The sequence below is a fragment of the Pygocentrus nattereri genome, chromosome 27 (genome assembly GCF_015220715.1).
Source record: "Pygocentrus nattereri isolate fPygNat1 chromosome 27, fPygNat1.pri, whole genome shotgun sequence".
NCBI lineage: Eukaryota > Metazoa > Chordata > Actinopteri > Characiformes > Serrasalmidae > Pygocentrus > Pygocentrus nattereri.
The window spans coordinates 22868865-22891548 of record NC_051237.1 but is presented as its reverse complement, the minus strand read 5'-3'; the positions used below and the strand labels follow the sequence as shown (position 1 = coordinate 22891548).

General features: G+C 43.1%; 1 protein-coding gene across 2 annotated transcripts in view; it reads left to right on the top strand.

Moving 5' to 3' along the window:
* Positions 1-22684, top strand: part of si:dkey-222b8.1 (uncharacterized protein LOC560317 homolog) — a 39312-nt gene that overhangs the window by 11802 nt on the left and 4826 nt on the right. For both annotated transcript variants that reach the window (XM_037535479.1, XM_037535480.1), the window contains exons 3-11: positions 7775-7949; positions 11492-11515; positions 11630-11848; positions 13732-13938; positions 15269-15364; positions 16039-16092; positions 17172-17355; positions 17829-17997; positions 20386-20524. In XM_037535479.1, the coding sequence (XP_037391376.1) occupies positions 7775-7949; positions 11492-11515; positions 11630-11848; positions 13732-13938; positions 15269-15364; positions 16039-16092; positions 17172-17355; positions 17829-17997; positions 20386-20524 (1267 nt within the window). The remainder of the gene's footprint in view (positions 1-7774; positions 7950-11491; positions 11516-11629; positions 11849-13731; positions 13939-15268; positions 15365-16038; positions 16093-17171; positions 17356-17828; positions 17998-20385; positions 20525-22684) is intronic.

Sequence of the window (22684 nt, the reverse complement as noted above, 5' to 3'; positions counted from 1 at the left end):
TGGCCATGAATCATTTGTTTGAGTGTAGTTTAGCCATTCTTACCCTGCCCGGTTTGCATTGGTCTTCTGAGGAAGAATGAGGTGGTATTCGGTAACAGACGGACCCCCGTGCAGTACAGCACGGCAGAAGAGATCAGGCAGATGAATGTGGAATAGTCATGAGGCATCACAGCTTATGATGGCAGAGCTAAGTGACATGATGAGGTGTGTAACGGCAGAGGATGTGATATTGTGCCAGGCTGCGGGGGCCGTTCCATATGTTGGCTTTTACAGCTCTTTCCTTTTTCCAGTTGCTTAAACATGTTTACATGGCGTCCAGACTGGTAACACACGTTTCCTCCACACGGCATCTTCAGAATCGGGAAAGAGGTGCAGAAAGCAGCGCTTCGTTTACTGATCAAAACCCTGAAACTGAATTAACCATGAACTAGAATTGATACGCCCCTCCTTTTTCGGCTTGGAGGTGGTTTAATGGTGGCTTAACGTCATTAGTTAATGGTGCGTTGTTTTATGGTTTAATGGTAAATTGATTGTGGTTTGATCAAGTGCTTAGATTCATTTTTAAGGTGGGTTGATGGATTTTAAAGTTGGCTTAATATATTTTTGGTTTGGTGGTTTTTGAAGGTTTAATTATGGCTCGAAAGTAATTTGATAGTAGTCTTTAGGGGTGTTTTGTGGTGGTTTTTAATGGGGTTTGATGGTCTTTGATGATGGTTTTGAAAGTCATTGATATTTTGATTATGGATTTTTAATGGTGTTTGATGGTTTTTGAAAGTAATTGATATTTTGATTATGGATTTTTAATGTGGTTTGATGGTGTTTTGAAGGTGGTTTTAAAGCTGATTTGATGGTAATTTAAAAATCTTTTTATTGTAATATGTTAATTTGGTCTGAAAGCGTGTTCTAATGGTGTTTTGATGTGGTTTTATTGTGTAAAGGCCATGAAGAATTAAGGCAGTTCTGAAGGCCAAAGGGGGTCCAACCTTTTACCAGCGTGTACCTAATAAAGTGGCTGTATGTATAACTTATGTGGTGTATGTATGATCACACATCCTGTCAAGACATAAAAGCACACGTACAGTATATTTGTGAACCAACCAGCAGTAGTAAAGCTGGTGGTAATTGTGGGTAGTGTTGTGTGGCCTCTGCCTGGTGGCTGTTCATATCAGGCAATTTGATATGTTTCATGATTGTGCTGGTACGTAACTCTCTGACCGCCCTTGCTGACTGTGTCCATGGTGACTTGTTGACTGACAGCCACTAAAGACAATCAGGAATTGTAACAGTAGTAATAATAACAACAACAATAATAATAATAATAGTAATAGTAATAAATAATCAGAACCCCGTAGGACCCCAAACCATGGGTAACCTCTAGTCTTCATAACTCCAGAACGCTTGAAGCCACAGACCCGGCCCAAACTAGCCATCGAGCTGTGACAATCACCCGAAATCCTCATATACCTGCTCTGTTTTTTGGCCTTCATATTCCAACAAAGGTGTAACAGCGACACGATTCCCTCAACAGATCACTCCCCAGACTCTGCCTCACCATCCAGAGTGATTTCATCCACCTGTGACTGTCCATCAGCCACCAATCCAGCTCCAAAATCACCATGTCTGGCTTTAGCCTTCCCATTAAACAACGGGTTAAAAACAGCGACTTGATTTACACACCAGAACTCACCGAAGAACCTGCCATCACTAGTCAGAGTAAGAGAAACCAGCTCTAACATCCCACAACCCAGAAATACGGCACAAGCACACAGCCAGATCGCTGTAAAACCTGCCATTAGCTCTCTGCTTTAACCTTAATATGGCAACAAAAGGGTTAAAATCCCAGGGTTATTATATACTTCGGCTTATTATTCAGTAACTACAGGTTTCCGTGCAGACTGGTTAAGCTGATCTTTGGGCCTGCCGGTGAGCCCTGGTCGTTTAAGGGGTTAATAAAGGGGACGGATGAACGTGTTTAAATCAAGTAAAATCTAGGAAAGCACACTGGTGTCCAGCTTGGTTACGCTGTGAGGGTCGCTCAGCTGAAGAAAGGATGAGAGATTATGGGACTTCTCTGTTGACGAGAGATGGGGGAGAAGGAGGGATGTAGAGGGAGAAGAGAGGGGGTGAAAGGCGAGCGAGGGATGTTGTGTCTGAAACACAGGAAAGGGGCTGGGTTAAGTTAAGGCCATCTATTTTCTCTCTGTATGTGTGCAGAGGAATTTGGACGTTCCATTATAAACACACAAGAAACTTATTCAGTCAACACAAAAGAGTGTGTGTGTGTGTGTGTGTGTGTGTGTGTGTGTGTGTGTGTGTGTGTGTGTGGCAAAAAACCCTGATAAAACCTTTTTTTTTTAAGAGTTAAGAGACAATTTATTTATGGATCCTGAGCTTAAGGTTTTTATATATAGTGACACTTTTTTTTTTTTTTTTTTGATCCCACAAACGGGGAAATTCCATCTCCGCATTTAACCCATCCGTGAAGTGAAACACCACATACACACTAGTGAATACACACACACTAGGGAGCAGTGAGCACACTTGCCCGGAGCGGTGGGCAGCCCTATCCACGGCGCCCGGGGAGCAGTTGGGGGTTAGGCGTCTTGCTCAAGGACACCTCAGTCATGGACTGTCGGCCCTGGGGATCGAACCGGCAACCTTCCGGTCACAGGGCCAGCTCCCTAACCTCCAGCCCACGACTGCCCCTAGATACAAGGTCATATTAATGGTCTCCTCCGAAAGTATTGGAACGGCAAGGCCAGTTCTCTTTTTTTTTTTTTTTTTTTTTGGCCATACATCAAAGACATTTGGGTTTGGGTTCAATGTCAGTTTTTATTTCCTCACATTTACATCTAGATGTGTTAAAAACAACTTAGAACATCACACCTTCTGATTGAACTCACTTAAATTTCAAGTAAAATTACTGGAACATGACTATTTCTTTTAGTGCCCCAGGTTTGTGGGAACAGTTTGGGGACGGCCCCTTCCTGTTTCAACATGACTGGACACCAGTGCACAAAGCAGGTCCATAAAGACACGGATGAGCCAGTTTGGTGTGGAAGAACTTGACTGGCCTGCACAGAGTCCTGACCTCAACCCCATAGAACACATTTAGGATGAATTAGAGTGGAGACTGTGAGTCAGGCCTTCTCGTCCAACATCAGTGTCTGACCTCACAAATGCGCTTCTGGAAGAACGGTCAGAAATTCCCATAAACACTCCTAACCCTTGTGGAAAGCCTTCCCAGAAGAGTTGAAGCTGTTATAGCTGCAAAGGGTGGGCCGGCATCATATTAAACCCTATGGATTAAGAATGGGATGTCACTCAATTTCATATGCATGTGAAGCCGGACGAGCGAGTACTTTTGGAAATTTAGTGTATTTCACTGAAGAAATCTCCGTTTGTGTTGTTTATCAGTTTTTGACTCAAGATAAACCAAGATAAACTTGTTTGGCTCAGATGGTGTCCAGCATGTGTGGTGACGCCCTGGTGAGGAGTAGCAGGACAACTGTGTCCTGCCTACAGTCAAGCATGGTGGTGGTAGCATCATGGTCTGGGGAGCTGCGGTTCATTGAGGGAAACATGAATTCCAACATGTACTGTGACGTTCTGAAGCAGAGCATGATCCCCTCCCTTCGGAAACTGTGCCCCATGGCACTTTTCCAAGACGATAACGACCCCAAACACACCTCCAAGATGACAACTGCCTTGCTGAAGGTAAAGGTGATGGACTGGCCAAGTATGTCTCCAGACCTAAACCCAATAGATCACCTGTGGGGCATCCTCAAGCGGAAGGAGGAGCGCAAGGTGTCCAAGTTTCATTTCTATAGGGTCGTCCCATGAAAAGATATCATAAAATGTGTGTGTGTGTGTGTGTGTGTATGTGTGTCCATGTCCTGACAAAGTATAAAAACAAACCTGTGTGTGTATGGAATTCAATCCACCCTGGTGGAATAGAGCTAAACTGCTGAGTGAAGACGTCATGTCTCACCTTTGATGACCTTCAGAGAAAAAAGAGAGAGACATATAGACAGAGAGAGAGAGAGACAGAGACAGAGTTACATATAGGCAGAGAGGCAGAGATGGGAACTTGCGTGTCCAGACAACAGACCTTTCAGACACACAGTGTTCCCTCTCTCTTATCTTCACGCTCTACTTCTCCTTTATGTTCCTTAAAGGATCACTGAGATGTTTTTTGTCCCGTTCTCTATATTCTACAGTCTCTCTCCGTGGACAGTGATGTTCCCTTGTTTCCTTGACTACCACACAACAATCTCTGACCAAACTCGCTTATAATAAAAGCCAGTGGGCAGTTGCTGAGAATAAAATGTTTTACTGGTTAACGTATTAAAACTGTAGCTTTTAGCCCTGTAACAGTACAGACGTGAGAAAAGTCAGCCACCCATGAAAGTTTAACAAATGGAAAAGTAAATTAGTCAAACTGGTCTCATTAGCTGTTCTCTAACATACGTTCTCATGTTTAAGAACCATGAAACATCTCGGTTCTTTAGTCCACCAGAGGGCAGTGAAGAGCCCGCGTCTTATGCTTTGGTTAGAGTTTATTAAATATGGCATTTTCTGCAAATTTCACTACACAGTTTCTTTTTCTTTACCGAGTTTAACATTTTGTAAAAGCTAAAATGTCAAACTCCGTGACTGTGCATTAAAAGGTCTTAACACATGGTCACTCTTGGGATTTGACCAGCTGCGCACAAATTTTTGCATATTCACACCGAGTACAGAAACATGACCACGCATCAAAACTTTGGAACAAGCATATTAATTATGTCTTTCACATTGAGTCAGAAACTGGCCGAATGCGATCCATTTTTCCTCTTTCATCGTCTTCCTAAATCCTCAGAGTGTTAAAAGAAACCGTACGATCCGATTTGGTGTGAAGATTCCACGGGATTTAAAAATCCGGTTTTTGCATCTGAAAAAAAATAATCGGAGAATTTCCATCAGTTTTTTTTTGCATAATTCACTTGTAGACAGTAATTCGGAGTGGTTTAGGTGTGAAATGGTTGATTGTAGACATTTGTAGACATTTTATTTACTATCCAGAACCACCAGTGAACCCACACGAGTCTTCTGAGTTTTATGTGTAAAGTCAGATGTTTTATTTGTAATTATTGATGAATTAAAATCGTGGTAAATCTGACATATGTATGTATATATTCTAGATCTTATATATATATATATATATATAGCTGTTGTCGGATTAAAACCTAGTACCTCCAAAATGAGATGTTTACAGGAGAAGGAAAAAAAACCCACTTTACTTTTAGTGGAAGTCAATGGAACCAGAATTTTTCCCAAGCAATTTGGGAACATTTCTGTTGGTTCATTCATCATTAAATTTACATAAAATGTATAGCATAATGGGTACTTTCAAATTGCGTCATAAACTGAAAAACGCAACAATGATAAGAGGTTTTTGAGATAAGAGATTTTGTTTCCACAGCAAGCAATATTACATTAATATATATATATAATCATTTTTTAGGCCAAAATCTTCAGAATCTTCTCAAACCTACCATAAAACAGTGTCTCACGCATCAGGCAGTGAATTCATAACTATTTCATGTTATAACTTTCTGTGAGAGAGGGTTAGAGGGGGACGTCTGGTTCCTATCACCACCACTGTGAGCAATTCTGACTAGAGCAGAGTGTTTCACACCAAACCACTTTGAATGACTCTGTTTCCACCTTTACAACATTAAATTATGCAGAAACTTTCTCTACACTGTAGGTGCGGTGGATCGGGATTATGTTGAGAAACATTCCTTTTAGGCCCCCAGAGACGCTCTTCCAGAAACAAAGGGTGTGCTGTATGAGGCTGTGCTGTGTCTGTGCGTTTGTCTGCTGGTTTTAAGTGGCAGAAGCAGCTGGATTGGGCCTTGTTCCTGTACTGCACTGACATGCTTGTAGCGGTTGTGGTATGCAGCCGTAGGACTGAATCATACACAGACACTCCTGTGGGACCTGCTGTGTGACCTTGGCTCTGTCACTGTGTGTTTCCAGTATTTAGGCCAGTGACCTCTGCCGCCTGTTATGTCACATAGCTTGAGTTACATTATGCTGTCTCTCTACTACTGAATCAGTGGTGTTATGTATTGCAGAGCGGGACACAAGCTGGCGGGATAAAAATGTAACATGGAATTTTTTGTGTAGTTAAAAAGGTTCAATCAGAACGTGATGCAGATATTTCTTCAGATTCATCCTGAAGTCTTCATACTATAAAAGTTGTTTTCATCCCAACTATTTTTGATTTCCAAGACTACGTTTACATAGCAGGTAAAAGTGATCCAAATCCGGTTTTTCCCCCTCACAGATGTGTGTCCGTGTGTCAGTGTGAACAGCGAATCTGACATTTTCCATTCCGATTTGAGACACTTTCATATGTGGCGCTGCAATCCGGTCCGCATCCGACCAGCGGCAATGCGGCTCGGTCTGAACAGCCAGATCGGAATTCATGCGACTTTTACACTGTCCAACTCACTTCGCTGCCGAAACTGGAACGTTTAGGCTGATGTTTCTGTACCAGTTTGAAGGCCGGAGGAGACCAAGGAGTTCGCTGCAGCGTCAGAGAACGGTTTAAAGAACCTGAGGACACGAACCAAAGACGTAGCCAGATAACGCACCCCTTTTATGGCGAACTCGAACACACTGTGGGTGATGAGTCCAGCTGTGTCCAGATGAGTCCAGATGAGTCAAGCCCTGGAACTTCATAACCGCTCCTGTGTTGCTGGCGAAGCCGAAACCAGGAGCGACTAGTGTTCGCTAGTCTTCATGACCGCTTACCTCTGGACGAGCCACGTGAAGCTCTGTTCTTTTGCGCATGCGGGTCGGTTTCAGACTGATCTCACATGCAGATCACGTTTAAAAGACCAGCCAAACACACAAAATCGGATTTGGTGAGGAAAATCTTTTCCTTGCTGTGTGAGCCTTCGTCGCTTTTTCAGCCACGTTCACTGAATTCTTCACAAATGCTGGGTTTTTGCCTCCAGCCCTTCTTGGGAGTGTATAACGTTTCAGATGCCCGCGTATATCATATGAACGTTATAGTTACAGTGCACCTCTGTTTTTAAGCAGACAAGGTTGTGTGAACTTGTTTCGGCTCTAAATCAGCGATGACTGTTAGGCTTAGGCCTTCAGGTCGGCCAATAAATGTCAAAACGATATGAAACACAGCCCACGTGGAAAAATGTGCCGTAGCCTCTGCACAGGCCAGTTTTTCACCCCCATAATAGGTCAAATAAATCAGAATAATAATCAAGCTTAATTGGCCACGTCTGCTACGCATACAAGGAATTTGGTTTTGGTTGCAGGAGCTCACAGAGCACAGCATCAGACAGACATTCACATGTAGAGAATAAAATAAATATGAAGCATAAAATAAAGTAAAACATGCATTTCTACCATCACTCAGACACACACACACACACGCGCACACACACACACACAGAGTCATACCTGTAAACCTTACAAAGTGCAGAATATGGGTCTAAAGTTAAAGCACTGAGTGCAACAGCAGTTAAAGGGTGTATAGTAGCAGAGAAAGGGATCAATGAGGTGACAGTCCTGGTTATTCCATAAATAATGTTTAATAAATAAACAGTAATTGTGTATTAAAATCTACAGAAGCGTGTTGTAGACGACGCGTCTTTTGGATATGATGATATTTATTATGTACGGAGCTGGTTACGGTACCTGGTTCGCTGTGTAATTCTGGACCTCTCAGTCTGCTGTCCTCATCTGTCTGCACGTGTAGGTGGCTGGACGTAAAGGCTTCCCCCATGTGATCTACGCCCGCCTGTGGCGCTGGCCGGACCTCCACAAGAACGAGCTCAAGCACGTCAAGTTCTGCCAGTACGCCTTCGACCTCAAATACGACAATGTTTGTGTTAACCCCTACCACTACGAGAGGGTGGTCTCCCCGGGCATCGGTGAGTCCATCACTCCACCTCTACTTCACTATTAGATTAGGAAAAAAATAAATAAGCAATCGAGTAGCAAAGAAGACGCATGGAATTAAAGCAAAGCAGAACGTTTTGAATTACTGTGTAATTTCGCGACATAGGTTTGTTACTCCGCGGCTGATATTGTATCTTTAAGTTATACAAAATGTGTCCATGTTTATTTATGACAATTGTAACGCGGAGCGAGGACGCATGCGCTGAGATAAGCGAGATTTATTAAGGGCAAATCCAGGTTCAAAAAGCCAACACGGATAGAACGGGGGACAGGACAGGACAGGACAGGACAGGACCTACATCAAACAAGGCAAGGACAAAGACCAGCAAACACGGGGCTTAAATAACAAAGGGCGGAGACTTGAAACGAGGGGGCGGACTAGAAAAACCAAAACAAAATTGCACATGGGCAGGACTGGGAGGGGCCAATCGTGACAGTAATATAAAATATTTTGGAAATTGTTAAAATGCACTTCGGCGGGGCTGCCCTGCAACAGCGTTTAGGGGCCACTGTAAAAAAATTAAAATAATAGACTTTGACAATAAAGTCATAATATTTCCAGAATAAAGTTTCAATTTTTAAAATAAATTCGGAAGATTTTGACAATGAAGTCATAAAGTTCTAAGAATGAACTTGCGATATTTTGAGCATAAAGTGGGCGAATCGTAGGGGGGCTGCCATACCACGTTGGGGCCTTGGATGCTGTAACGCTGAGGACGAAGACGCTGAGCAAGACGTTCCACTCACTCCTTCGGAATTGATCCTTTTGGTCATCGTCCTCGTCTCCTGTGAAAGTACTGTCACAGTACTGTGCGAGAGTTTTAGGCATCTAAGCACATTTTTAAGCAATTGTGAGTTTATCACAATATACATTAGAATAAAGTCATTCATAATTGTTAATTATTGTTAATATCATCAGTTACATCATGAGCTCAATTTACTGAGCACTGATTGGTCAAACCAGGAGCTGCTTTTTAACTACATATAATACTGGGCTTCCTCGAGGAGAGGCTTGGAAATGGATAAACAAACACACCAACATACAGAAAATCACTGTTTACTTCATATATATATATAAATCATTAATATTTAATATTCTATACATTTTGTTTATTAAATATTAACACTTCTCTCAGCAAATAAACACAAACTACACAAATAAATAGATTTAGAAAATGTGTCTTGGGTGCCTAAGACTTTCACACAGTACTGTACATGCCCTCTGTGAATGGGGGGAGATGTAGCCCCCCCCCCCCCGATAGCCGTGTAGACGACCCTGCCTGCGATTCTCCTTCAACAATGCAGACAGACGGTTTCCTCCGAGTCCGTCTGGCTCTTTATTCTAAATAAACAGTTTCTTGCTCAGCTGTTTCTTTTACTAAGTACAGGCTGGTGCTGATGTGCAGGAGAGACGGGGAGACTGTATTCCTTTATGGGAGGAATTGATATGAAAGCATAACTCCACTTTTAAGACGTTGCTGCCTTCCATTTGCAAACCCTTTGGCTACAATATTGGGACTTTTCCTGGTAATGTCCCACTTTAATGTCATAATTCCATGACTTTATTCTCGAAATATTACGACTTTGTTTTCAACATATCAAACCGTACGACATCTCGAAATATTGCAGCTTTATTCTTGAAGTCTAACAATGGCCCTAAATTGCTGTTGCACTGCCCAATTGTAGCCTGTGTGTGAGAGTCGTAGCTGATCAGCTGATGTTCGGTCTCTGAAATTGGCTTCTTTAGTGTTGCACCAGAGATACAAGGCTGATGTAGAAAGTCTACACTTTCCGAAGACTTCCTCCGCTTTTCAGTAAGCCAATTAAATGTAGAGCTGCGGCTAAAATATAATATCGTGACACTTTCATGCTTTTTTCTGACGTCTTGTAAGTTGGAACAGGCAAAGTAGTGTAACCTTTAAAAAATACTTTCAAAATCTGTGAATCCACAGTTCAACGTTTCACACACAGAGCTGCACGAAATCCCATCAAACGGGACTAACGATGCTCTTTGTAATCAAACCAAGTGTTTTTTAAGTACTACTGGACTTCACAGTAAACACAGAAGTCTCTTTGTGACGTATTGTGATGCAATTTCTCAACGATAAATGTTGTCATATTGATCAGCCCTGATCAGGAATGCCTGATCATATCGGATCAATATCAACACCGGCTTTAAAGTACTGCTTAAAGAATGCTGGTGTCAGCGAGATGCTTCAGTTTGGCTGGTATTTCAGGCTGATTATTGATGGTGTTGATGGTGCAGAATGTTTAGGTGACTCTGAAAAAAATCAGGATTGTACTCATTTTACTGCGTTTATAATCTTACAGCAGTCACTGTTGAATCAGGCAGATATAGTCTCAATTTCTACATTTTACAAATCAGTGCTGTAAAAAAAAAAACCCAATCCCGCATCTTCATTTTTGTCGATTTTTTTTCGACTTCATTTGAACACGGCAGCTGTTGTTTTCACCGTGTTAAAATTTCATGACAACTAGACCAATAGAAATGCTCCAAAATCACTTGGAGTAAAACCTCTTTACATTAACGTGCATTAGCCACGTTTACATGCATCTTAATAATCTGTTAATAATCTGACTAACAGCTCGATCAGAACAGAACACGTCCATGTGAACACCTCAGTTGGAATAGGCTAGTCCGATAGAAGACATTCGGAATATAGTTTCTATCCGATTGAACGAGGTGGCTAAACCTCTAAATAATCCGTTAAGTCGAAGAATAATATCCCTGTAAACGCCTGAATCCGATTACATTCCCTATCGGAAAGTTTAGGTCCGTTCTGCATAGTGAGAGTTTATACCGTTCAACACGGCGGAGCGGAAACTGGTCTGAAGAGGAGACGGAATTTATGCTCCGATCGTTAAAAGACGGCGGGGGGACGGACGTCCAGCTTATGTGTCTCTGAACACGACGTCTTCCTCTCGGCCTTCTTCAATAAGGACGTGTGAAGGACGTTTTCCTGAGTCTGACGTCGTTTTAAAGCAGTTAAAAACACAAGCACTGCTCACTGCTGCTCATCTCGCTGTGACTGGACTCGTTGTCATGGTAACGTTTACTCTTCTCCACGCATGCGCGTCATTTTGGATCAGATTACTTGTAAACAAAGATTTTCCATCAGATTGTTGAGTAGAGTGAGAATAAACATCTCAGGCTTAATCTGTGATAACATCTAAACGCAGCCAATGGAAGATAAGATTTTTGCCTTCTCCTGTACACTGTTACTATTTTAGAGGTACATGTTCGTCTTTGGACATGTTTATGTTCAAGTGCTGGCATCAGCAGATGTGTACATGTATATGAAAATCATTGGATATTGGCACATAATTCCCATATGGGTGCCTCCACTCTGCCGGCACTATTACACTAACACAAATATGATCTGTGTGGCATCCGAAGTTTGTGAGAAGGAGGAAGACTCGACTTTACTGTGGCGTTCTGTGGAGTGGGTGGAGTCTATTTAACGTTTTATCTTATTTCTTCCTTTCTCTCAAGTGGGCCTCAGTCTGCAGAACACAGGTGAGTGGCTGTAATTTCCATTAATCTTTGTGCGAAAAATAGGAGGTTATTTCACACAAACAGTGCAGAATTTCATCATCCTTTCCTCCCCGTTACGGCTGTTCTGGGCTGCAGGTCCCTCCGGCAGGCTGATTAAGGAGGAATATATCCATGACTGTATTCAGATGGATGTTCCGCCAGGTTTGCCTCCGCAGCCCGACCACCAGGGGGCGATGAAGCTCCCTCCTCCGGAGCACTACAGCCAGCCGCTGCCACCGTTACAGCTGCCACCTGAACCTCCTCGCGGCCCTCCGCCCGTCACACTTTACCCCAACATGCCTCTCTCACCCACAGGTAAGGATGCTGCTTTGAAAATGATGTAAAAATGTGTTTTTGAACTTTTAGGGTGTCCAAACTTAGCAAAAAAAAAAAAAAGGTATTTTTGTGGTGGGCTGAGGACAAGAAATATGAAAATATAGAAGATGGTTGGGTTTAAAGTCAGGTAGAGGTGTATTTTTAGAAAATGCAGTTTTATTTTTAGAATACTTAAAAAAAGCCAGTTTAAAATGAAAGTGATTAATAACTAATAAGTTATTAATGTATGAAGTGGCTGATGGGGGCAGGATGAATCAGATGTCATCACAAGGCAGCTCTTCTAAAGACCGAATCAGAGGTTTAGTACACATAAAGGTGGGCTGTACTTCTCTGAATAAGCTCAGTTTGAAGGGGAAATCCATCCATTTTTAGAATTTCTGGGTAAATGATTAAGGTGTGGAACGCTCTGCTCTAGAGAAACTTACCAGGTCAGAATTGTTCACAGTGGTGGTGATAGGAACTGGACGTCCCCCTCTAAAAGAAATGGTTATGAAAATACTGCCTGATGTCTGAGATTGTTTTCTAATAGTTTTTGATTTTGGAGTGAAATTTTTTTTTTAAATCCATTCATGGTGGAGGGATACATGTAGGGTGTTTTGAGGCAAAATAGTCCCCAAGGAAAACAGATTTTTTTTAGATTTATTGCTGTTTTACCTTCATCAACGTTCCATATAAAAGCACAGAAGACTCGTGTGGGTTCTCTGGTGGTTCTGGATGGTAAATAAAATGTCCATAGTTGTGTTGTAGTCATGGCGACGCCTGGTTCCCATCACCACCACTGTAAAGAGCTCTGAACCATTTCACAATAAACCACTCTGAGTGACTCTGTTTACATCTCACCCACTGAATTATTCAAAATGTATAGAAAATTAGCGGAGTTCTCCTTTAATTAGTGATACAAATAAACGGACTGAACCAAAGCATTGATGATAGTATTACTGTGTTGTGTGTGAGGCTGTAGTTTACCGAAGTAAATAAAGGATTAGGCTTGATTTTTGTCCAGTCTTACCGCCCCGTGCGTCCTGAGTAAGGCTGTGTTCACATCACCAGGCTGAGGTGGAACAAATCAGATTTTTTGCCCTGATGTGACTCAGACCTGATGTTTTCAGAGCTGTGTGGACACAAATCTGATCTTTTCAAATGAGAACTGAGCCACTTTCATATGTCTTTCTCCCTCTTTCCCTCCCTCTGTCACTCTTTCGTCCTCCTTCATTCTCCTTTCTCTCTCTCTCTCTCTCTCTTGCTCTCTCTCTCTGTCCCTCTGTCACTCTTTCGTCCTCCTTCACTTTTTTCCCTCTCTGTCCCTCTGTCACTCTTTCGTCCTCCTTCACTCTTTCTCCCTCTCTCCCTCCTTCTCTGTCCCTCGGTCACTCTTTCGTCCTCCTTCATTTTTTTCCCTCTCTGTCCCTCTGTCACTCTTTCGTCCTCCTTCACTCTTTCTCCCTCTCTCCCTCCTTCTCTGTCCCTCGGTCACTCTTTCGTCCTCCTTCACTTTTTTCCCTCTCTGTCCCTCTGTCACACTTTCATCTTCCTTCAATCTTTTTCCCTCTTTCCCTCCTTCTCTCTCCCTCTGTCACTCTTTTGTCCTCCTTCACTCTTTCTCCCTCTCTCCCTCCATCTGTGTCCTTCTGTAACACTTTTGTCCTCCTTCCCTCTTGCTTCCTCTCTGTCCCTCTATCACGCTTTCATCCTCCTCTTTTTCTCCCTCTCTCCCTCCCTCTCTGTCTCTCTGTCACTCTTTCGTCCTTCATTCTCCTTTCCTCTCTCCCTCTCCCTCTCCCTCTCCCTCTCCCTCTCCCTCTCCCTCTCTCTCTCTCTCTCTCTCTCTCTCTCTCTCTCTCTCTCTCTCTCTCTCTCTCTAGCATCTGGCTCTATGTTGCCTATGCAGGGTGGTCATAGCGAGGGTCTTCTGCAGATTGCATCTCCCCAGGCTCAGGTCATGACCCCCACACCTCCCCCCTCCACACCCACTCACGGACCCCCCCAGCCTCCAACCCCCCAACAGCCTCCTCCGAATCAGAACGGCTACAACGGCTCCAAGCACACGCAGAGCCAGGGCTCCTTCCACAGTGAGTAACTCGCCTACAGCACTGAGCAGTTTAGATATGCCTTACTAACCAAATGACATCTGTCCCGGAGACTGATGTATATGTAAATGAGCTCTGTTCTGATTGGCTGCCCTGTATTGTACCTCATTCGGAAAGCACTCAGAGTTGAAACACTCCTTATAACTTCAGTGTGAGTGGGTGGGGCTAACCTGCTGTAGGTGGAACAGGTCTATATGTAGGTCAGTTAAGATGGTATTAATGGCCTCTAAACCAACATTAAGTACTGTTTGGACTGCGAAGTCTACCCATCTTATTCCTGTGTCCCATGATGCTTTGAGTGACTTATGGACAGGACGTCCAGCAAAATGTAGACAGACAGTAAGTTACATGCTTATGGCTTCCTAACGCGATAGAAAATTTAGGAAAAATGATGATATAAATCATCCTTATTGTTTGGATGCTCGAATGCTTGGTACTGATGCTTGAAATCAATGTAAGTAATGGATCCTGTTTATAGCGTTTATAGCAAAGTGCTCACACTAATAAAGGCCTTTCATTTCATTTTTCTTTTTTAGTGGTGTTTGCACTGAGACTCAGGTACAGGCAGAGAAACAGAAAGCGCTGCCATTACACCTTTTAATAGTGCTCCTTAAGTGCTCACGACAGTATGTTAGCATCGAGCTAGCAGGGTTAGCTCGGCGCTATAATGGATTTTTTATGTCAGCTTCAGTTTCAGTACAGACGCTTTATGTAACACACAGGCAAGTAACATTTTCTGCTTTGAATGTATGTTTTTCAGGTTTGAGCTTGAAGTCTGTCTTTAATTTAGCTTCCTGTTGACCTGCCAGCTCTAGTGAGGGAGAATGTAGCTTGTATTTGTTTTATGCTTGTAATTTCAGCAAACTGCACATTGTTTCCGAAACACCTCAGAGACGTTTTCTGGAAAAAGTTCACGTAAATAGTCAGCACCCGTTCTCTGACTTCGCTGAAAACAGTGATGATCTGCCGTTACGATGCTGCTCCTCCGGCACAACCTAGCTCGCCTCTGTCACGCGCTGTGATCCGATTCACGGGATCTGAATTCGGTGCGTCTTTATGTTTGACAGTAGACCGAGATATTTATCTGGGCACCAGGTTTTATCTGTTCAGGAAAACAATATTGTTATGAATAATAGCAATAAGGATTTGATATCTCTCCTTGAGAAAGTCCAGCATTCAGTGTTACCGTCCAACACATGGTTTATCTACTTTTTGAACTTTCTCAGACTTTTGGACAGTGTGGTACAGTTTCTCAGCCGTCGCACTGAGCTGGACTTGGTCCCTGTGTGACCTCTTCTGTTCGCTGTTTCAGCTACGTGGACAGGCAGCAGCACGGCCTCCTACACTCCTGTAGGACCCCAGCAAAACAGCCGCGGTCACCAGCCCCCTCTACACCACCCCCACTTCTGTAAGTGGAGCTGCAAAAACACAGAACTGATCCTAAGCTTAACTGGCTGGTGTAAACTTGTGGACTCCTTACCTTCTTTTAAATACGGATGTAGTCTCTGTAACTTTTCAGTTTTCTAAGAAATAACATTTGTGTACAATATAAAGCAAATATAAAACAAAATGACACGAATACTAATAAGTTTTAAAGGGCCCATATCTTATATTTCTCGATGTCCACTTAATGTGTGGTTTTATGTACCAAAAATGATTATAATGAATTTTTCCCTTAAAATTGTCCCTTAATTTGTCCCTTAAAATTAAGCAGGCTATTTCATTTATGTAAATAAGCTCTGCTGTGATTGGTTGCGCAACATACGAAAAGCTGAAGCACTCCTTATGACGTCAGCGTGTGTGGGTGGGACTAAACTGCTGTAGGCCTTATAGGTGGACATATGTAAATAAGGGAGCGAACGGTATGTTTTTATAAACTTTAGCAATGCTTACAAGTTTCTTTATTTAAAAAAATAACGAGAATATTGTTTTTTTCCTTTATTTGGACCCTTTAAAAGCATTTTGAACGTGTTTTGGACCTTCTGAGCCGTTTATTTTGCAGTACAGTGATGATCTCTGTTGGGTGATGGTCTGTGCTCTTGCTGTATAGTGATGGTACTTTCTCTGTTGTCTGATTTTCAGGGTCTCAGCATCACAGTTCACCGTCATTCCCTCCTCCAGTCTCCAACCATCCAGGTACAGAAACCTCTGCCTGTGTTAAAGTCAGCATGAATGGGAAAATATCTCCTCCTGTACGGTGATGTGCTTGTGAGTCAATCACGGTATCGGGGGGGGCGTCTCTGACCGTTTTCTCTCAGTGATGATTGGGGGTGGAAGGGTGTGGTGAAACATGATGTAATTGGACGTTATTAGAAAGTTCAGTTTTGATTTCAGGTTGATATTAAACCCATTTTTATGAATGTTAAAGTGACCATTTGTTATTTTAAACAAGACATAAAAAAAAAACAATGTGCGCGGTTTCAGTCGGCCAAGACATGTTTGGGTGCTTCTTTAGTTTCGCACTGGAGCTATGAGGCTAAAGTCACAGGCAATGAAGCCTAATACCCCACCAATTAACGTGGTTCTAACTGCATGCCTAAAACATTACACACTCGCCCCAAACCATGTCATGATGTTCGATAATCTCTAATAGACTTCCACTGTGCTTTAAGACTGTTCTAACTACTAAAGTTAAGTGCGTTATTGGGCCTGTGCAATATCTAAAAACAACTTGCATGATTTTTTCTGGTTAGGAAATCATGATTATTGATTTTATCGCCCCCCTCCCTTCCCCTCCCAACTAATACACACGTCCGCTGCAGAGTTGATTTCATTTCCTTAATTTCTTTTGGTTTTTTTTCCAATTTTCTTCCCAGTTTAGTCATATCCAATTTCACCCACTTGTTACGACTCCCCTTAATCACACAGTAGCACCAGCACTTGAAGGGCAAAGGCTTCCTCCGAGTTATTCGAACAGCCACTAACGCAACGTAGGCAGCCGAACACGCTTGCAGGAGAACACTGTCCACCAGTTCTGTTAGGTCAGCTAACAAGATGCCTGTCTGGCTAGCTTGGCTGAGCTTTTGAACATGCATAACACAACAGATAACATTTGATCTGTTAGCTTTATGCCAGAATTCTCCTTAACCTCTAGGCAGCTCTGATTGGTGGGCTTTACTTTTACTTCGTTAAACTAGTAGCTCCAGTTTCAAACTAAAGAAGCAAAAGTTGATTTTGTGTTCAACTATTGCTTTAAACCATTTTTGTGCTCACAGGGCCGGAATTTTGGTGCTCCATCTCCTATTTTGAGATGGATGTGCAGGTGGGTGAGATGTTTAAGGTGCTGTCCAGTTGTCCCGTTGTGACGGTGGACGGTTATGTGGATCCGTCTGGAGGAGATCGCTTCTGCCTCGGCCAGCTGAGCAACGTCCATCGCACTGACGCTAGTGAAAGGGCCAGGTCGGTGCTCCTTTTGTCCAGTTGTGTCTGTTTCACAGGTGCACATCTCTGACCATAATGAAATGATTATACGATGCATTTACATGCACTTAATAATCCGATAACTGCACAAAATCAGACTTCGGCCACAATGTTGGTCACAATGTTGGGAAAGAGATCTGAGAGAACTAGAGGACTAGTTTTAACTGCTCAGTAAATATTATTAAATATGAAAAGTTTCCCTCTAAGGCTGAATCCAGAGTGACTTGGCTATAATGATGGAAAACGCCTTGTCTTTTAATATGTAAAGCACTTGGATGTGATCTGACGTTTCTCCAACGTGAAGAGCTAACAGTCATGAACCCACACCAGCAGGATCTGAGAAACGCACGTTTACAGTAAAAGCTTCCAAAACCAGAAGTAAAGAAGTTCTTCATTAAATCCAGATTCATTAGATGATAATGAAGTAATAAAGGCATGTTGCTCTGTTGCAGGTTGCACATCGGGAAAGGTGTGCAGCTGGAGTGTCGGGGTGAAGGAGACGTGTGGATGCGGTGTATGAGTGACCACGCTGTGTTCGTCCAGAGTTATTACCTGGACAGAGAGGCAGGGCGAGCCCCGGGGGACGCTGTGCACAAAATCTACCCAGGAGCCTACATCAAGGTCAGAAGCCCGAGAGCCTACATCAGTATTACCCCGTGCATCATATGAATCTTTTCATATGCGGTGGCCGTTCGGTTCGGGGACACCTAGCTTTTTAACATGTGATTAATACAGATGACCATGCAGGCTTATTAAAGGCTGGTCTGGTTTATTTAGAAGAAAACAGCATCACACATATAAACATCAGCGATCGAGTTACACTAGAGCTACACCGGGAATAAAGCCAGAGGCCTGTCATTGTATCCTCTTGTTGTGATGTCGGCACTCGTCAGCAATCAAACCTTTCAGCTATTTAAACCTCCTTTGGGCCAAAAGAGTTTCAATAAAAGCTTTTAACAATATACCATGATATACTATACCATGAACACGAAGCTGAGAGTTTATGATAAATATCATTTATATGTATATATTTCTTGCTTAACCTTTCTTGCTGGGCAATATGGGCAAAGATGTTCTTATGATAAACAAAATTCATATCGTTCGATATCGTATCGCGATAAATGTCAAATCATGATTTCTTTCGAGTGTGAAGGCTGATTTTTGCTCCTGGGTGGTCAATCGCTGTTTTAAACCGTCCTTTATGGGTCAGAACACGAGAAGCACTCACCAAACAGTGGAATGCAAATCTGTCCTGGGACAGTGGGAGAAAGTTTCTGATGAGCTGTTTTTTGTTTATTTATTTATTTATTTATTTATTTATTTTATTTCGTTTATTTATTAGTTTTTTGTCACAAATACGTTAATACAATCGTAACAATTGCTAAAGTTTCCAAGAAACAAAACACACAAAATAATAACAATAATAATGACATAATAAATAAACCATGAGAAAATGATAGGGGCCAAAACCAGTATATTTTAGTACATTTCCTATAAACTAACAGTACAGGAGGGAAGACGCCCCTAAGGCACCGTAAAGTTTTCCCAACAATTTCTTTCCAAAATTCCTAGTAACATAACCTGATCGTTCTACTGGAGCTTAAAACTCCCAGAACTCAGAGACTCAACATGCCTAAGGAACGATTGCCACATCAATAAAAATCTCTCTGTTGACCCCTTAACTGTATACCTAATCTTTTCCAAATGAATGGAATACTGGTGAGCTGTTTTCATCAGCTGGAAAAGCACAGCCACAGTTTTTGTAACTGTCATAATTTCTGAAAGAAGAAGTTTATTTTCCGCTGTCTGGTGACGAGAGCTCGGCTATCCCGTCACAAATGTTAAACAAGTGGCCAACCACGCTGCTAGTTTCTCAACAACGCCAACTTAGTATGAACTCCGTATGCCTTAGTGCCATCAGACCTACCATGTTAGAGCATATCAGTATTCAGACAACAGCTTGTAGTCTGGATTTCTCTATTCTGTCGGTGTTTAAGGGGCGAACTGCAATATATCAACACCAGACAGACAGAGCCTGACTGTTAGGTACACTTAAACTGAAATTGGTGCGAGTGACGGAGCGCTACTTCAAGTTAGCCAGCTGCTAAAAACGCTCTCCCACTTTCCAACACCTCACACCTTCCTCAATTTGCTTCCGTTTAAATCAGGGCTGTAACTTGCATGAGCCCACTTCTTTCTTTCGCTTCTGTTGATTATGAATGCACTGATGCTTAAATATGACTATAACAGCGCTTTAGTTGTGAGAAGCAGATGTGATTTAACGCTGCTAAAGCCGGTTAGGATGTACAGGGAGGTGCGTTTGTGTGACAGTACAGTTATGCCACTGATCTCGTCACTCCCACTCGGTCACAGGAGAACAGATCGCTGTTTGCTGCACTCAAACAGGGAATGTATAACTCCACGTTTCAGATGTTGCTAAAGTATATTTGGCCACCCCTTTTTCCCTCGTCGCCCCCTCCCCCTCTGATCATGTCGAAAAACTTGGAAGTGCGCCCTCTCCTGGCGACAGCAGAGTAGTTTCGCTTTCCTTGCAGTAGAAAACAGTGCCAGGGCTGGCGCTAGAACGTGGGAGTGTGAGAATGGTGTATTATATCCGACGTTTACTGAACATTTCTTATCGCTGTATTGAGGAAAAGTTCTATCGAGATAATTGTCGTTATAATTATATTAGTTATCGTTTTGTCGCCGAGCCCTGCTTAACCCATTGTTCTATAAACACAAAAGAGAATGCACGATAAATGCGGACTATGTGGCCTTTAAATCGTCAGGTGGGGGTTAATTAAAGATCAAAATTTAAGAGGAGGCAGGTTGTCCCCAAACTTTTGAAGGGCGACGTAACAGGCCTGTTTGTGTATTTTTCAATGCTGTCACAAACATTTCAAATTTCAAAGCCTGTCCAAACCGCTCCCTGTCACAGCTCTGTGTTAGGAGGCATTAAAAGCAGTGTTTGTCTGGGCTGTGTGGTGTGGTGGTGATGTGCGGGTGAAGGTGTTTGACCTCAGGCAGTGCCACAGGCAGATGCAGCAGCAGGCGGCCACAGCTCAGGCAGCAGCGGCGGCTCAGGCGGCCGCGGTGGCCGGCAACATCCCGGGTCCAGGCAGCGTCGGGGGCATCGCGCCTGCAGTCAGTGAGTAATCTAACAATTTCACATTACACCTGTAAACCTAAACCCTGTGGATCTGAGTTATACCGTTAGAAAGGCTATGCAGTGCGAGTTAATATTATTAGAATATTAATTAAGTGAATGACAATGATAGTAGATTTAGTAGATTAGACCTCTTTGCTGCTGCATTGCTGCGGCCCGGTACAAAATGATCCACTGCCAGGTGCCGGTCGGCGGGCCGGTACAAAACGATCCACTGCCAGGTGCCGGTCGGCGGGCTGGTACATAACGATCCACTGCCAGGTGCCGGTCGGCGGGCTGGTACAAAACGATCCACTGCCAGGTGCCGGTCGGCGGGCTGGTACAAAACGATCCACTGCCAGGTGCCGGTCAGCGGGCTGGTACAAAACAATCCACTGACAGGTGCCGGTCGGCAGCCCGGTGGATGGAACCTCTTTCCATTACATCTCAATAATTCTCGATACCTAAGAACTGACCCCGTCATCAGAAGATCCCGAGTTTGATCCCTGGTGATGCTACAGCCACCCGTGACCAGACGTCCAAGAGAGTCTTCGATCTTTCTGGGTGGGTAGAATGGCCCCCTGGTTTCCCCCATCACTCAACGTGGTGCCAGCCAGCACAGGTGTCTGTTAGCTGACACAGCAGAACAGGCGGTTGGCACTTTCCTCCGACTGTGTTCAGCTGTCCGTTGACGTTCCGTTAGTGGCAGTCCAAAAAGATGCAGTGGTACTTCACAGGTCTCCGATGAAGTCTGTGCTAGCTTTCGCCCTCCTGGTGGTATCATGTGATTGAGGGGGTCCTAACTGGCGGGTGGAATTGAATACATCTAAATTGAGGAGAAAACTGGGAGAAAAATAACCCCAGAAAATCTCAGTATAACTGCTCAGGATATCCCGTCTTTGTTGGGGCTGAAAACCATTATTCCACATTATTCCATTCTCAAATGGTTGGAACATCTTTAAAGAAATAGTTGTAAAAAAAATCGAACGTACACACACATGCATGAAAGGTCCTTGTGAGCCAGTGTGGTCAGATTATCTTTCTTTAAGCCCCACCACACTGAAAGAGCACAAGTGCAAAGTGTGTACAGCTTCAGAGCTCAATTAAAGGAATAGTTTTAGGAAAAATTCATTTGCACAGTTTTCCCACTCACCCCAAATCTGCCACATCACGTATGTTGTCCAGTATTTGCTTATTTACAGCTGTGTGGGGAAAAAAAAAAATCCAAAAAGAAAATAAATAAAATAAAACGTAGGATGTGGCCTGTGTAAAAGTTACGGCACGTTTTACTTTTTATGTTTTTTCCCCAAATATGCTAAACTGTATGGCATGTTTAAGTTTGTTTCCTGGACGTGTAATTTAGGCACTTTTCCCAGTCACCCCAAATCTGTCGTGGCACATATGATGTCCAGTGTTTGCTTATATACAGCTGTGTGTGAATCTTTGGCTGCCCTGGTCAGATGACATGTTTTTGTTGATGTTCTAAGTGAACACATCCTCTACAGAGAACACGCTTCTGCACAGTTACTGTATATTTGTCGAATTTGACACAAAATAAATAAATAAAATTATTTTTTCCAAATATGCTAAACTCAGGTTCGATTGCCCGGCCGGGTGACCGGGGTCCTCTCTGTGAGGAGTTTGCATGTTCTCCCCATGTCTGTGTGGGTTTCCTCCGGGTTCTCCGGTTTCCTCCCACAGTCCAAAGACATGCGGTCAGGCCAATTGGACATGCTATATCACCCCTAGGTGACCGCTGGGATAGGCTCCAGCACCCCCACCCCCGGCGACCCTGATGGAGAAGCGGCTTAGAAAATGTGTGTGTGTGTGTGTGTGTGTGTGTGTGTGTGTGTGTGTGTGTGTGTTCGCTGAGCGTGTTCATTCATTTTCACGTACAAGATCGACAGTTCATGTCAGTTGACCAGGGCTGTAGAAACATTTGCATGCAACTGTATATAATACTGAGAAAAAGTGATAGCCACTCGGTTATAACACTGTCATTACAATAATATCACGAGTATTACAATAAATACAAATAACTTTCATGCAGTAAGTAGTGGTTTTTAGCATGACCGCGTGGTGTAATTTGCATCTGATATCTGTTTTGGCTACTCAGTGATTCATTAGTTGTGCTGGTAAAATCAGGAACCAGACTTTTTCAAG